The sequence below is a fragment of the Nothobranchius furzeri genome, chromosome 18, assembly GCF_043380555.1.
Source record: "Nothobranchius furzeri strain GRZ-AD chromosome 18, NfurGRZ-RIMD1, whole genome shotgun sequence".
Taxonomy (NCBI): Eukaryota; Metazoa; Chordata; class Actinopteri; order Cyprinodontiformes; family Nothobranchiidae; genus Nothobranchius; species Nothobranchius furzeri.
In genome coordinates this window covers 12,191,509-12,205,472 of record NC_091758.1, presented here as the reverse complement: position 1 = coordinate 12,205,472, position 13,964 = coordinate 12,191,509, and the positions used below count along the sequence as shown (strand labels likewise).

Genomic DNA, 13,964 nt, shown 5'->3' with positions numbered 1-13,964 from the left:
CAATCCTGGTCCTGGAGAGCCGGTATCCATGTTTTAGTTTTAACTCTGCTTCAAAACACCTGATTTCTATCAGCAGGTGATTAACGGGCTTCTGCAGAGCCTGATGAGCTGCTGCACAGGTCAGTTGGAGCAGAAAAACCACAAAACCTGCTGGATACCAGAAAATGGCTGCCTTGTGTGTAGGATTTACTGATCTGTCACAGTTTGAATATGGGATGGTAACGGCGCTAGACCTAAAGGGGTTATTTATTCATACATGTGGCAGGTTGTCTGTAGGAATCAGGCAGCGTGTATCAGAGCTGAGCCAAGGTTAGCGTGGACATGGACAAGAGAAGACATCAGTAACATCTGTATAATTTTATTTGCTTAATCTCTTGTCTTTAAGGGTCGAGTGGGGGATCAACCGATGGTTTCTGCGTTGGAGAGAAAGAAGTACTCGACACCTTTAACAGATGGGTGAGTGTTTTGTTTCTGTAAGAAGTTTGTTTTAGGGGTTCAAATGCACAGATAACAAAAAACAACAAACAAGTCCAAGTCAGAGACAGTCAAGTCCAAGTCGAGTCCAAAGTCAATGATGTGGAAGTCCAAGTCCTTAACTTTGAATTTTCAAGTGATTATCAAGTCACCTGTCCAACTTCAATTAAATGACGATGATAATAAATAAATTCCATAAATAAAGTTTCTTAAAGCTTCGTTTATTTACTCAAACAGCAGAAAGTGCAACTGAACTAGATTCTAAACAAAGAGCTGCTGCATTCAGCAGAACAAGATCAAACCCAGAACCAAGATTGATTCATGATTTTTGTCCATGTCGTGTCACTTTTGTGCTAAACTATCAAATATGCTCAAGTCAACAGATGCAAGTCGATTCAAGTCGCAAGTTATTGTCGTTCAAGTTCGAGTCAAGTCGTAAGTCTTTATAGATTTTATCAAGGCAAGTCAGAAATCATTAAAACAATGACTCGCGTCTGACTCGAGTCCACACCTCTGCTGTTTAATGATTAAGGGAACCGCTGAACACTGCTGGTCTTTGGTGAATCTGAAGAACCTCCTCCAGAATTGTGTTCAGATGCAACAATCATTGTCCTCCACCACCACTGGCTTATTTAAGATTCCAGCTGCGTTTAGCTGTCGTTGCATTTGGATCACTACAATCCAAAACCTACAAGTCATGCTTTTTAATAGTATGTCATTTTTATATCATACTGAAAAAAATGTGAAGTTGGTTCGAATGTTCACCTCATATCATACCGCACCACGCCACACCGTACCATCCCTCACAACCTAAAATCTAAGAGGCGTATCATCAGTCGGTCAGCAGTGGATGGATTTTCTAGATTATCTGACATCAGCTCAGTTCAGGGTGATGATCCAAGCCTGTTTATCCGATCTTTGAAAAAGCATTACTGCATTATCTTAGATAAAGTAGCTCCTGTTAAGCAGGTGACTTTTTCTAGCAAGAGAAAAAGTCCCTGGATTAATCAAAACGTTTAGTCTCAGGAGGACACGCTGCAGAGCCGAGAGACGTTGGAAGTCAACTAAATAAAGTCACAGGCTGCACTTTAAAGAACTGATAACATCTCTGAATGAGACTTCCAGGGCCACTTACTTTGCTCAGCTGATTGCTGTAAACAAAAATAAGTCTAAAGTCCTGTTAAACACCATAAACCAGATTGTTTCCCCTCACGCCCCTCTTATGCCAGTTTACTCAAGGTCTGACTGTAACAGCTTTCTAGCATTCTTTGAGAATAAAAGCAGAAATATCACCCCCATCTACTTCCTACCCCCCCCCCCCCCCCAACCCCCTCCCTCTCAATCTTGGTCTGTCTTTACTCCTGTAGATTTCCAGGACATTTGCCTCATTCAGAAACACGCGAAACCAACCTCACGTTCCCTTGACATTATCCCGTTCCCTTGACATTATCCCTACGACCTTGTTCGTCAGGATGCTTGACCAAACTGGCCCATGCAATGTAGATTTTATTAATCTATTTCCACAGTCTGGCTCTATACCATCGGTTTTCAAACATGCAGTTATTGAACCTATCCTTTAAAAAAACAAGTTTGGACTCATCTCAGCCTAAAAATTACAGACCCATTTCTAAATGACCCTTCATCTCTAAAATGTTGGAAAAAGTTGTGGCAAATCAACTGATTACTTTTCTGAAACTACACAACAGTTTTGATAAATTCCAACCTGTTTTTCGTAAAAAGCATTCAACAGAAACAGCTTTGCTTAAAGTTTCCAGTGACATCATGATGGCTGCAGACAACAGGGTATTCACAGTGTTAGTATTGTTAGATCTTTCTGCAGCTTTTGACACTGTTGATCACAACACCTTAATCAAAAGACTTGGTGACTCGGTGGGGATCTCTGGAGCTGTTCTAGACTGGTTTAGATTGTACCTTTCTAACAGAAGTTACAGTGTCTGTATAAACCAAATCATGTCAGATTCTACTGATCTGTTCTGTGGGGTACCCCAAGGCTCTGTTTTGGGTCCACGTTTGTTTCTACTGTACATACACCCTCTTGGACAGATACTTGATTCTTTTCATAATGTCTCTTATCACCTGTATGCAGATGACAATCAGCTGTACTGCTCCTTTAAGGACTCTGAGTTCTATAAACTGTCTGAATGACCAGAGTGTCTATCAGCTATCACCAGCTGGCTAGAAGATAACTTCCTTCATTGCCCCTGAGAGCATGGTTCCCCTGATTAGTCTAAAACTTGGTCATTTATCCTCTGCTGTCACGACAAACTTAAGGAATTTGGGTGTTTTTGACCAATCAGTGTCTCTCGAAGGTCACTCAAAAACATCGGTCCATGATTGATCGGTTCATCATTTAAGAAATATCTCCAAACTGTGAAGGTTGATGTCAAAACATGAACTTGAAATGTTTATCCATGCCTTTATCTCCTCCCGTCTAGATTACTGTAACACACTCTTCACATGTTTTAATAAAAAAGACCTTGACCTCCTTCAGTTGGTCCAGAACTCTGCAGCGAGGCTCCTAAAGCCGGGCGTGCACTGTGTGACTTTTTCACTCGTAGCACTCCGCTTCAGCTCAAACTGTACGACTTCCTCGCAGGGCAGATCTCACGAGTCATGCGCTCACACTGTACGACCCAGTTCTCGGATGCGACCTGACTGCTCACACTGTACGTCTGGTAGCAACACGTCGGCCCTAAAAATATGCTAAAAATAGCAGTTTTTACTCAACACGTCAGACTTTTTTGTCTTGTTTTGCCTGTTGTCCTTCGGGAGTGCTGCAGGAGGACACACAGGGATTTATGGGGGTTGGATAAGGAAAACAAAATAAAGAAAGTAAATCTGTGTTTTGTGATCAGTTTAATTTGACATGAACACGACAAACACGCTTTCTTGACAATCTTTGTGAGTAAAAAAACGTGTAGAAACAAAAACGAACAACGTGTGTTATTAGGGAAATAGCGAGCGAGCGGTGTTGATGCAGGATTGCGCATGCGCCGTGAGCGGTTCTGATACATTTTGGGTCGCAGCTGCTCGCAGCGCCGCTTCAACAGTGCGATACCCTCACGAGGGACGAGCAAAATATTAAACACGCCAGAAGTCCGTGCGAGCTCACGATTGCTGATCGGTAGCTGGTCACGTGGTGTTAATCGCCTCTCGTAACCCCCGGTACATTACACCACGCTCAGCGCAAAACTCGCCCCGATCTTGTGGATTTTCGCACGAGTGGAAAATCGGCTCAAAAAAGTGAAAAAGTCGCACAGTGTACGCCCGGCTTAACTGGAGCAAACAGAAGAGCACACATCACTCCTATGCTAATGTCTCTGCACTGGTTACCCGTTAACTTTAGAGTTCATTTTAGAATCCTGACTAGAACTTTCAGGGCTCTACATGGTCAAGCTCCTCCCTATATTACTGAACTGTTAAAGCCTTATGCTCCAACCCGAGCCCTCAGGTCCACCCACCAGAACCTTCTAGAAGTTCCAAAGACCAGATATAAAAGTTGAGGTGATCGCTCCTTCCAGACTGTTGCACCCCGACTCTGGAATGATCTTTTTTCCTTACGCAGCGTTGACAGTCTGGACACTTTAAAAAACAGCCAAAGACCCTTTTATTTAAAGCAGCTCTCACTTAAATATTTTGTTTTCCTTTATTTAACTCTAATTTGTAATATTTAATATGTTTATGAAATGTTTACATTTTATGACCTTTATTTTTTCAGACGTTTATCTATTTTTGTTTTGAGATCATGATGATTTGATGACTTTGTTTTATTTTGTTTTGAACTATGTGAAGCACTTTGTATTTCTATGTCTTAAGTTCTATATGAATAAAATGTACGTACTTACTGTACTATACCATACCATAACGCATTTATTACAGCATTACAATCTACCAAAGCACTAAACATAATGGAACAAAATAGACAGAAATGGTCTCATAGGTCATTAAAATGATTAAAAAGAAACAATAACTGATTTGTTTCGGTGGCTGGTGCTGAAACTTGTAAATATTTACTTAATAACCATTTACACAGTGAACCTTTAGCCTCATTTTGACTGCCGGTTCTGGTGCGGTTTTGAAGCAGGTCACCATTGGCCGTGTGAACTGGAATGGGTGTTTCTGTCGCAGTTAGGGTAGGCGAGGTTAAACGAACCATCATGCGTGATTCCATAAGTAGGTTCTGCAACTATTCAGTATTTTTGTGCAGCAATAAATGGTCTGCAGAGTTAAAGACGAAAACGAAATGCTTACTTCAGTCTCCACAAGTGACTCCAGAGTGCAGCAGCTGAGTGAGTTCATGTTCAACAAATGAAAATGCAAACAACGAAACGTAGTTTGTTTTGCTTGTTGCACGTAGTGACGTATTTCTGTCCCACAATCAGTAGACTGTGTTGTTGCTCCGCCCTAACCATACCACTCCAGAAATATCTGGACCTGCAGTGACTGTCGCGGTCCGGGTAGGTTGTCTGGATGGGTTTTACAATGGGGACAGAAAAATTAGCGAGCCAACCCTCCCCATTGCATACCAAAAATGTTGGTCGAAATAAGGCTTTTGATATTGTCCCTACTGCCTTTGTAGTTTTCACTAATCTAATTTTCATAAATGCAGTTGGGAGAACAGCTGGCACAGCTGGTTTCCACCAGTGGAGTTGATGTTGTTGAGCTTGAAGATGAAGGCACCTGTGTTCGCTTCAGCCCCCTCCTCACTGCTGCAGGTAACACGAGGGTGCACCCTTCTCTTCCTGTGTTGTGTTTGTATACCTTACGAGGAGTTTGAGAGCATGGATAGAAACTGTTGTGACTTTTTCCTCTGATCAGCTCTGGGTACCCAGCTGAAGGACGTTGAAGACTTGGAGGAGAAGATTATGGAGCTGGTGCACACGATGTCCTCCACAATAAGCCTAAGACAGGACTTCAGGGAGGAGACCCACCGTCACTCACCATCCCTAACCTACGTAGAAAACCTGAGCTGGCCTGGTCTGGGGGCTGTCCGGTGAGGCTGGGCGAGGCTGAGGGTTGGTGCTTTAGAAGGGGAATCACTAAGTACTGCATTTAGAGCCTTTCTAGCAGTGTGCACCAATCAAAATGCTCTGTGTTACATACACGCTTTCACTCATGCATTCACAAGGTTGTCAGACATTTCCACATGCCTTGGGGAAGCTGGAATCAAACCAGCAACCTTTTGGTGTCCAGGCCACCGCTCTTCCCACTGAAACAAATCTATCCATCATTTATAGGTCATGCGTACGAGTGGCCAGTGCATGTTTCTGGAATCAGGCCATTCATACGATCATTCTAATTTCCCTCCGTAGGACGGTTTTTACGAGCAGACCCTCATTCCTGCAGATAAACCTGTGAAATGTCCGTTCAGTTTTCTGCATCCTATAATCCCTCAAGAGCAAAACTCTAGGATGCTTAAACTGCTCCACTAGAGGCAGAGACTCTGCTTCAACCCAGCTTCCCACCTCTTCCCAGTCCAGAATCCTGGCCTCAGATTCCTCGGTGCTTACTCTCATTCCTTCTTCACTCAGTAGTGAGCCATCCTAGGTGAGGGTAGGCTTTATGCCTCTAGCATAGCATGGCAAGCCATCCTCTATATGTGGATATATGTCTGTCTTTCTTCGAGAATGATGGTCTAGATTCTGGGCTACCTCACATCTGCAAATAGCAGAAATGAGACCCTGACCAATCAGAGCCTCTTGCTCTACCCAGTTGGACCCGGACACGTTCCCAGATCCTGATGGATGGGACTCGACCTGTCCCAGTGTAGACAGGATCCTGAATCCGACAACGTTAGGACATGGAAAGGCCTATTGCATCCAGAACAACTCCTAAAATGTAAAATGTAAATGACTACCATTTACACTACCATTTATCATATCAAAGTTTTTATTTGTTCATTCCTGACAGGAACCTGTCCTCTGTCTCGACCGCGTAACCAAACTTGTTTGGTTATTTTGCACTTCGGCAGAAAATGTCTCGATCTCGCAAGTTTTCTTTTTTCCGGGTAGAATGCAGGGAATCCTCTCATGTGCTGAGGATGTAGCATGACCAAATATGGTTAATTGAGGGTGTTTCTGTATGTAAAGGACCAAGAACGGACACGAGCACCTGGGTACGCACAGGTGGGATCTATCATCAGACAGATGTGGAGGAACTTGCATGCATACGTGAGGCCACCGCGCGTTTCATAAGTCAGGTTTTTGACCGTTTGTACAAACATTCTAAATTTCATTCATAGGAACGAATTTAGTAATATTTCTATGGACATTTGATGATTGAGGCCCTTGGACTGTTGGAAGACTGGTCAGATGTTAGAATTTCAAATAGTTTTCCTCTCCACTGTCGCCGCATGCTTGCTTAGTATGAGGATTGCTGTAAAGACACTGACACTAGTCAGTGACTCGATGCAACCTGCTGGGTTCCTTATATAGGAAACTTTTTACTGATTGGCTTAACGAACTGACCTGTATTGGAATGTTTACTGTGTGAAGGTCCGTGAGACGACTCTTGTCGTGATTTGGCGCTTTATAAATAAACTGAATAGAATTAAATATGCTTCTGAAGCCACTGTAAGGCTTCGTAAGGCAGGAGCTGCGTGACCTTCATCTATTTACTCTGCATTTAGGCTTTGAGGAGGTCATCACTTGACATTAGGAAGTGCAGAGTATTTCATTGTGATTTGGAAAGACCCCTACATGCAGCTGTAACACTAAACCACATGTTGATCTCCAGGTACGAGCCCCAGCTGGCTGAAGGCATGGATGAGAGCAGGAGGAAGCAGGAGGTGGAGAAAATTAACAATAATCTGCTGAAGAAACTTCAAGAGTTTGACACTGATGTCGTCTTCTCCACAGGTGGTTTCCTCCCCACACCTGGGCTTCGGTGTAGTAATTCACACTAACCTGCTCTGTTCTTTCTCTCTACCCCGTCAGGCTCAGAGTTTGTGACAGAGGACAGCTGCATCTTTGTGGGCATGGTAACGGAGGATGTTGATGTGTCAGAGCTGGCAGATACCATAGCCTCCCTGGGGAGGGAGATAGAGGAGAGTGGAAAGGTACCTCTCAACTCCTACAATATAGTTTGAGGTCTTTGGATTCAGTTTTTTTGTTGTAATGTTATTTTAAATATTACTGGGTGCGTTAAGATTACATCTCACAAACCAGTAAAAATGAATAAGACTAAAGATCTTTAAGAGAAATGCTGATTTTTTTTAATAGCTTTTATGCCAGTTTGATATGTTTGTTTTGTCATGTTTTTTTGTTTGTTTGTTTTTTTACTTTTTGATGTACTTTTATCTTATTTTTAGAATTTTAGGAAACTTCTGTTCTTTTTGGCTTGTTAAGCACTTTGGTCAGCGTTTATGCTGTTGTAAAGTGCTTTATAAATAAAGTTGACTTGGTTTGACTTTAAAAGGTCACATAAAGTCCCAAGGAGCTGAGGGGGGAGCTCACCTGTTTCAGCTGAAGCTGGAGGCAAACGTAGCTTCAGACAACAAGATCAGGGGTCTCATTTATCAAACATTGGTAGAATCCTTACTAAAATCGTACTTAAGCTCAGCAAAAAAAAGTACTTACACCAAGTAGGTTTGTGATCTATCAAACATGGAGTACACACAGCTGCACGCAGTCTCCGCTTCATAAATCGGAGACTAACGAGGATGTTTCTCAGCTGCTCTTTAGTCACATCCCGCCCTCACCATGCCCACTTACTGCCATAAATAGTCAATGCAAAGTGCCTTGTGGACCTCATGCCTATACATAAGCCGGCTGTTGCACCATTCCGATCACAACCGTAGATCAAGGAAGCGCAATTTCACACAAGCAGAAATTGAGGTAATTGTGGGTGAGGTGGAGAAATGAAAGGAAGTGCTTTTGCAAAACAAATAAGAGAAAATCCACGGAGTGGCACAGCGTTGCTGAAGCCGTCAATGTTGGGTTCTTCAGAGGGATCTGTGGCGGATATAAAAAAATGGTCTGATTGTGATTGGATCCCCAGAATCCCAGATGAAAGTCACACGCACTGACCTGTCAGCCAAACAGAGATCTCCCCTGTACAAGTAGCCAGGGCGCATGATCAATCGGGTCACAGTGACAGGACACACACTGTCACAGACACATGACATTCTGTCTCAAATCTGTCCCCCTGCTGATATTCTGCATTCCGTATTCTGCGCTTCGTGTGTGTGTGTGTGTGTGGGTGTGGGTGGGTGTGTGTGTGTGTGTGTGTGTGTGTGTGTTAAAAGTGATAATGCTGCAGGATTTCATAATGTTATCCTTCTCAGCAGCAGCACTGCAGGTGCTCTCCATGTCCAACATGTGCGTAAGCCAGGTCCTTAGTCAACTTAAAGTTGAGAACATTTTCCGCTAAGTTTTCTTTCATAAATCGCAAAGTTTGTGTGGAAAGTTGCTTACACAGTTTTCCGACCCCGTTTTGTGCGTAAGCAAGCTTCATAAATGAGGCCCCTGGTGTCTTACTTCCTGACTATTCTGACATCTCTTCTCTGATTGGCTAACAGTAACACAACACTACCACTGACTAGCTAACAGTTAGCTTCTACTAGCAGAGATTTTCTCTGCTGTTTCCTGGACGCTAAATCAACAACAGTCTTTCCCGTCGAGAGTCAAGATGGAGTCCATGAATGTTAGTGACAGTGTGACGTAGATCTGTCAGGATTTTCTAATCCTAGAGTTTTACCATCTGTTTTCTACCAGAAGCTAATGCAGGAGATCAGTGTAGGAGACTATTTTCATGTTCAGCCTGCATGAAAAACTCAGAGTGATGGTTATAATCAGAAAAAAGTCATTAATTTACTTTTTTCAGTTAAGCTTTTAAAGGGGCCATATCATGGAAAATCCACATTTTTGCCACGTAATTTAGTTAATGAACTTAGAACTGGAACATTAAAGGGGCATTATGGAAGTTTGACAGCCAAACATGTATAGAAATAATAAATGTCTTCTTCATACATTCTCCTGCAATGCCCTGGTCCTGTAGAATGAGCCCTGGCATTTTTACTGTGATTGCCTGTTTTTCTGTAAAATCACAGAAAAAGAGAGATGCTCGGGTCGAGCAGGCTGCTTCATGCGCGTTCACGCTCAGTCATAGCCCGTAGCATTTGCTATCCGTAGCTTTAGCAGCAGAGAGAGAGGCAGTGCCACTTTGTCGCTGTTCCTAACGCCTAGTAACAAAGCTAGCTACATTTCTGAGGATGCTTAGCTACTTTCTGTAGCACTTTCTTCTAGATATTTCCTGCAAATTAGCAACAAAATATCCATTTTCGCTTTGAACCGTTCTTTGGTTTTACGTTGTTTCAGCTGTCATCAAGGATATAAATGTTACAGATACTAAAGATGTCACTAGTGCTTTAGCTCACCTAGTAAGATGTCTGACTCCCATGCAGAAGACCTGGGTTTGATTCCGGGTGTGAACATAGTTCGTTTAGTTTATTTTTTACATTAATGGTATATTTTTTACAGTAAGATGCCCACCTTTTTATTTGAAACTCGCCGAACGGCATTGAATTCACACATAAAAAAGATGTGGGTTCAACTTTCATTTTGGAACAATTTTTCAAGCAAGGGAAGGGAACGATCTGAGCATGCAGGAGGACTGACCCATCATAAACCTTTGTCGGCTGTGCTGAAGAGAAAGGTACAGAACCAAAGGATTTAATTAATTAGCTGCGCGTTCTCCTGTCCTCTGTCCTCCGGGCCACACACACACACACACACACAGGAATTTCTCAGCTGTTATTTTCGTTAAGGATTGTGCACGTACAGCATGAGCGCCTCGTGCACGAAGCCTACTATTGAAGCTGCCGTTACGCTTTTGGCCTGAGGGGGCAATCGCGAGCATAAAAATTGAAAAGTCAATAATGTCCCTTTAATGAATTTAGAACCGGAACACTAATGAATTTAGGACCGGAACATTAACGAACATGGAACCAGAACATTAACGAACTTGGGACCGGAACATTAACGAACTTTGGACGGGAACATTAACGAACTTTGGACGGGAACATTAACGAACTTTGGACGGGAACATTAACGAACTTGGGACGGGAACATTAACGAACTTGGGACCGGAACATTAACGAACTTGGGACCGGAACATTAACGAACTTGGGACCGGAACATTAACGAACTTGGGACCGGAACATTAACGAACTTGGGACCGGAACATTAACGAACTTGGGACCGGAACATTAACGAACTTGGGACCGGAACATTAACGAACATTGGACCGGAACATTAACGAACATTGGACCGGAACATTAAAGAACATTGGACCGGAACTTTAACGAACATTGGACCGGAACGTTAACGAACTTGGGACCGGAACGTTAACGAACTTGGGACCGGAACGTTAACGAACTTGGGACCGGAACGTTAACGAACTTGGGACCGGAACGTTAACGAACTTGGGACCGGAACGTTAACGAACTTGGGACCGGAGCGTTAACGAACTTGGGACCGGAGCGTTAACGAACTTGGGACCGGAGCGTTAACGAACTTGGGACCGGAGCGTTAACGAACTTGGGACCGGAGCGTTAACGAACTTGGGACCGGAGCGTTAACGAACTTGGGACCGGAGCGTTAACGAACTTGGGACCGGAGCGTTAACGAACTTGGGACCGGAGCGTTAACGAACTTGGGACCGGAGCGTTAACGAACTTTGGACCGGAGCGTTAACGAACTTTGGACCGGAGCGTTAACGAACTTTGGACCGGAGCGTTAACGAACTTTGGACCGGAGCGTTAACGAACTTTGGACCGGAGCGTTAACGAACTTTGGACCGGAGCGTTAACGAACTTTGGACCGGAGCGTTAACGAACTTTGGACCGGAGCGTTAACGAACTTTGGACCGGAGCGTTAACGAACTTTGGACCGGAGCGTTAACGAACTTTGGACCGGAGCGTTAACGAACTTGGGACCGGAGCGTTAACGAACTTGGGACCGGAGCGTTAACGAACTTGGGACCGGAGCGTTAAGGAACTTGGGACCGGAGCGTTAAGGAACTTGGGACCGGAGCGTTAAGGAACTTGGGACCGGAGCGTTAAGGAACTTGGGACCGGAGCGTTAAGGAACTTGGGACCGGAGCGTTAAGGAACTTGGGACCGGAGCGTTAGCGAACTTGGGCCCGGAACATTTTCGGTGAATAATAAATCGAGAAAACAGCGGTAATAAGGAGTAAAATAGTTTAGAGTTTTTAAAACTGTTTCCAGCTCAAAACGGCAGACTTGATGGGAGTTATCAGTAAAGGCTTTCATGTCACAACTCCGCCTCTCCTGGTTCTGACTCCAGAGTGTGACTTCTTGTTTTCTGAGCATGCGGGTCACTTCAGGACCGTTCCCACGGAAGATCGATGTTGCATTTCAGTCGTAATGTGAACAGCTACTCAACAAGAGCATCAGGACCTGCTGTGTGAACGCAGCCTAGTGGCAGGCCTGTCCAAATTCAAGATGTTTAGAGACACAAATTTTGCAGAAAATAATAAAACTAAAATATAAAACATGAGATCAGCTTCAGCTAGCTAAATAAATTACTGCTGACACCGGGAGTCGTACTGGCACCTTTACCGCTGGACTACCAAGTCCCAACGCAACAGCAGACCTGCCTCAAGCTTGGTTTATGCTTGACGCGTTTATTTTCCGCTTGGTGATGCGGCTCGCGGATGGAACGCGCTTCACAACTTGCAGCGTTTATGGTTCATGCGGCTTATCTCTGCGGTGGGCCAATATTCTCCTAAACTGTAGGGGGCAGCATGGAGCTCTACGGCATGCATCCAACACTACACCATAGTAGAAGTAGAAATTACTGTTGTTTATAACAGTTGTTAATGAAAGTTGAGAGCCAACTCAGCTCTTTTAGAATTGGTGGAGTGTTCTTGTTTCCACCAGGATCACCGCTTTTCCGTTTGTTCCCCCTCCTTTCCTTCACATATCGGTCCCTCATGTTTTTCCAGCATTTTTAACAGTGTCCTCGTCTTTTCCGACAGTGCGAGTTATTTCTCTCCAAGAATTATTAACAACATGTTGATCACGGTGATCTCTGAGAGCTGAATCATACAAATGTCTGTATTTACGAACCTCTGCCATACTAGTTCTTGCAGGTCCACCATGTTTTTCTGCGTCTGACCGTCTGCGTGGTTAGAAAATTTCCTAGGTGTGCGGTGCGGAAAGTTTGGGCTGTGCGGAGGCGCTGTGGAGGGGCGTGGTTGTTAAAATGACGCAATTTTGCCGCGTGGACCTCGCGGACACGTCAAGCATAAACCAACCTTCAGACGCTGTTGTAGGTGCATTTTGTCAGAGCGGGCATGGGCGGAGCTTTAAGCTTCAAATTCAGCTGCAGCTTCCCCTAGCAACGAAAGTCATACGCCTCAAATGGTGCTATGGGGGTGTGGTTGACATGCAGGTCACGTGTCTGACGAGCACCAATTAGAAACAATGACCTCTCAGTAGTGCCATTTTTAATATTTTATCATGTACTGTGCCTACCTTTGCTCTCAACAGTTTAAAATGGCATGATATGGAACCTTTAACAAAGTTGTGGTGGTGTTTTTAACAGCTTACGTGCTCCTGTGAGCCGTGAAGGAGGAAGGTCTAAACAGCTGTTGTTGTGTTCCTTGTAGCTGCTGGAGAACATGACGGAGCGGGTGAGAAAAGGCATCCAGGAGGCAGAGCTGCAGCTGCAGAAGGCCAGTGAGGAGAAGCTCATGGAGGAGGTGTGTGTGTGCGTGCGTGCGTGTGTGTGTGTGTGTGTGTGTTGTGCGCTGTCTCGCATATGAACTAATGAATGTGCATGTTGGTGTTGTAGGGGATGCTCAGACAGATTCCTCTGGTTGGGTCTGTGTTAAACTGGTTCTCTCCAGTTCAAAGCTCCATAAAGGGGAGGACCTTCAACCTGGCAGCAGGTACTGTCGTCTGCTATGCTGTCATCCATTTGCTGCAGCATCTTATAAGTGAATTCAATCGAAAAGAAATTGGGTTAGAAGGAGAGGGAACCCTGCCCCAAGTGGAGGAGTTTAAGTATCTCGGGGTCTTGTTCACGAGTGAGGGAAAACTGGAGCGTGAGATCGATAGGCGGATTGGTGCTGCATCTGCAGTGATGCGGGCGTTGTACCGGTCTGTCGTGGTGAAGAGAGAGCTGAGTCAGAAGGCAAAGCTCTCGATTTACCGGTCGATCTACGTTCCTACCCTCACCTATGGTCATGAGCTTTGGGTAGTGACCGAAAGAACGAGATCATGGATACAAGCGGCCGAAATGAGTTTTCTCCGAAGAGTGGCTGGGCTCTCCCTTAGAGATAGCGTAAGAAGCTCGGTCATCCAGGAGGGGCTCGGAGTAGACCCGCTGCTCCTCCACATCGAGAGCAGCCAGTTGAGGTGGCTCGGGCATCTGGTCAGGATGCCTCCTGGATGCCTCCCTGGTGAGGTTTTCCGGGCACGTCCAACCGGGAGGAGACCTAAA

At 44.5% G+C, this 13,964-nt stretch overlaps 1 protein-coding gene across 2 annotated transcripts in view; it reads left to right on the top strand.

Annotated features, from left to right (window-relative positions):
* Window positions 1-13,964, top strand: part of pdxdc1 (pyridoxal-dependent decarboxylase domain containing 1) — a 42,706-nt gene that overhangs the window by 26,433 nt on the left and 2,309 nt on the right. For both annotated transcript variants that reach the window (XM_070546964.1, XM_054742126.2), the window contains exons 15-21: window positions 386-456; window positions 5,105-5,210; window positions 5,314-5,488; window positions 7,231-7,352; window positions 7,431-7,552; window positions 13,129-13,221; window positions 13,314-13,410. In XM_070546964.1, coding sequence (XP_070403065.1) covers window positions 386-456; window positions 5,105-5,210; window positions 5,314-5,488; window positions 7,231-7,352; window positions 7,431-7,552; window positions 13,129-13,221; window positions 13,314-13,410 — 786 coding nt within the window. The remainder of the gene's footprint in view (window positions 1-385; window positions 457-5,104; window positions 5,211-5,313; window positions 5,489-7,230; window positions 7,353-7,430; window positions 7,553-13,128; window positions 13,222-13,313; window positions 13,411-13,964) is intronic.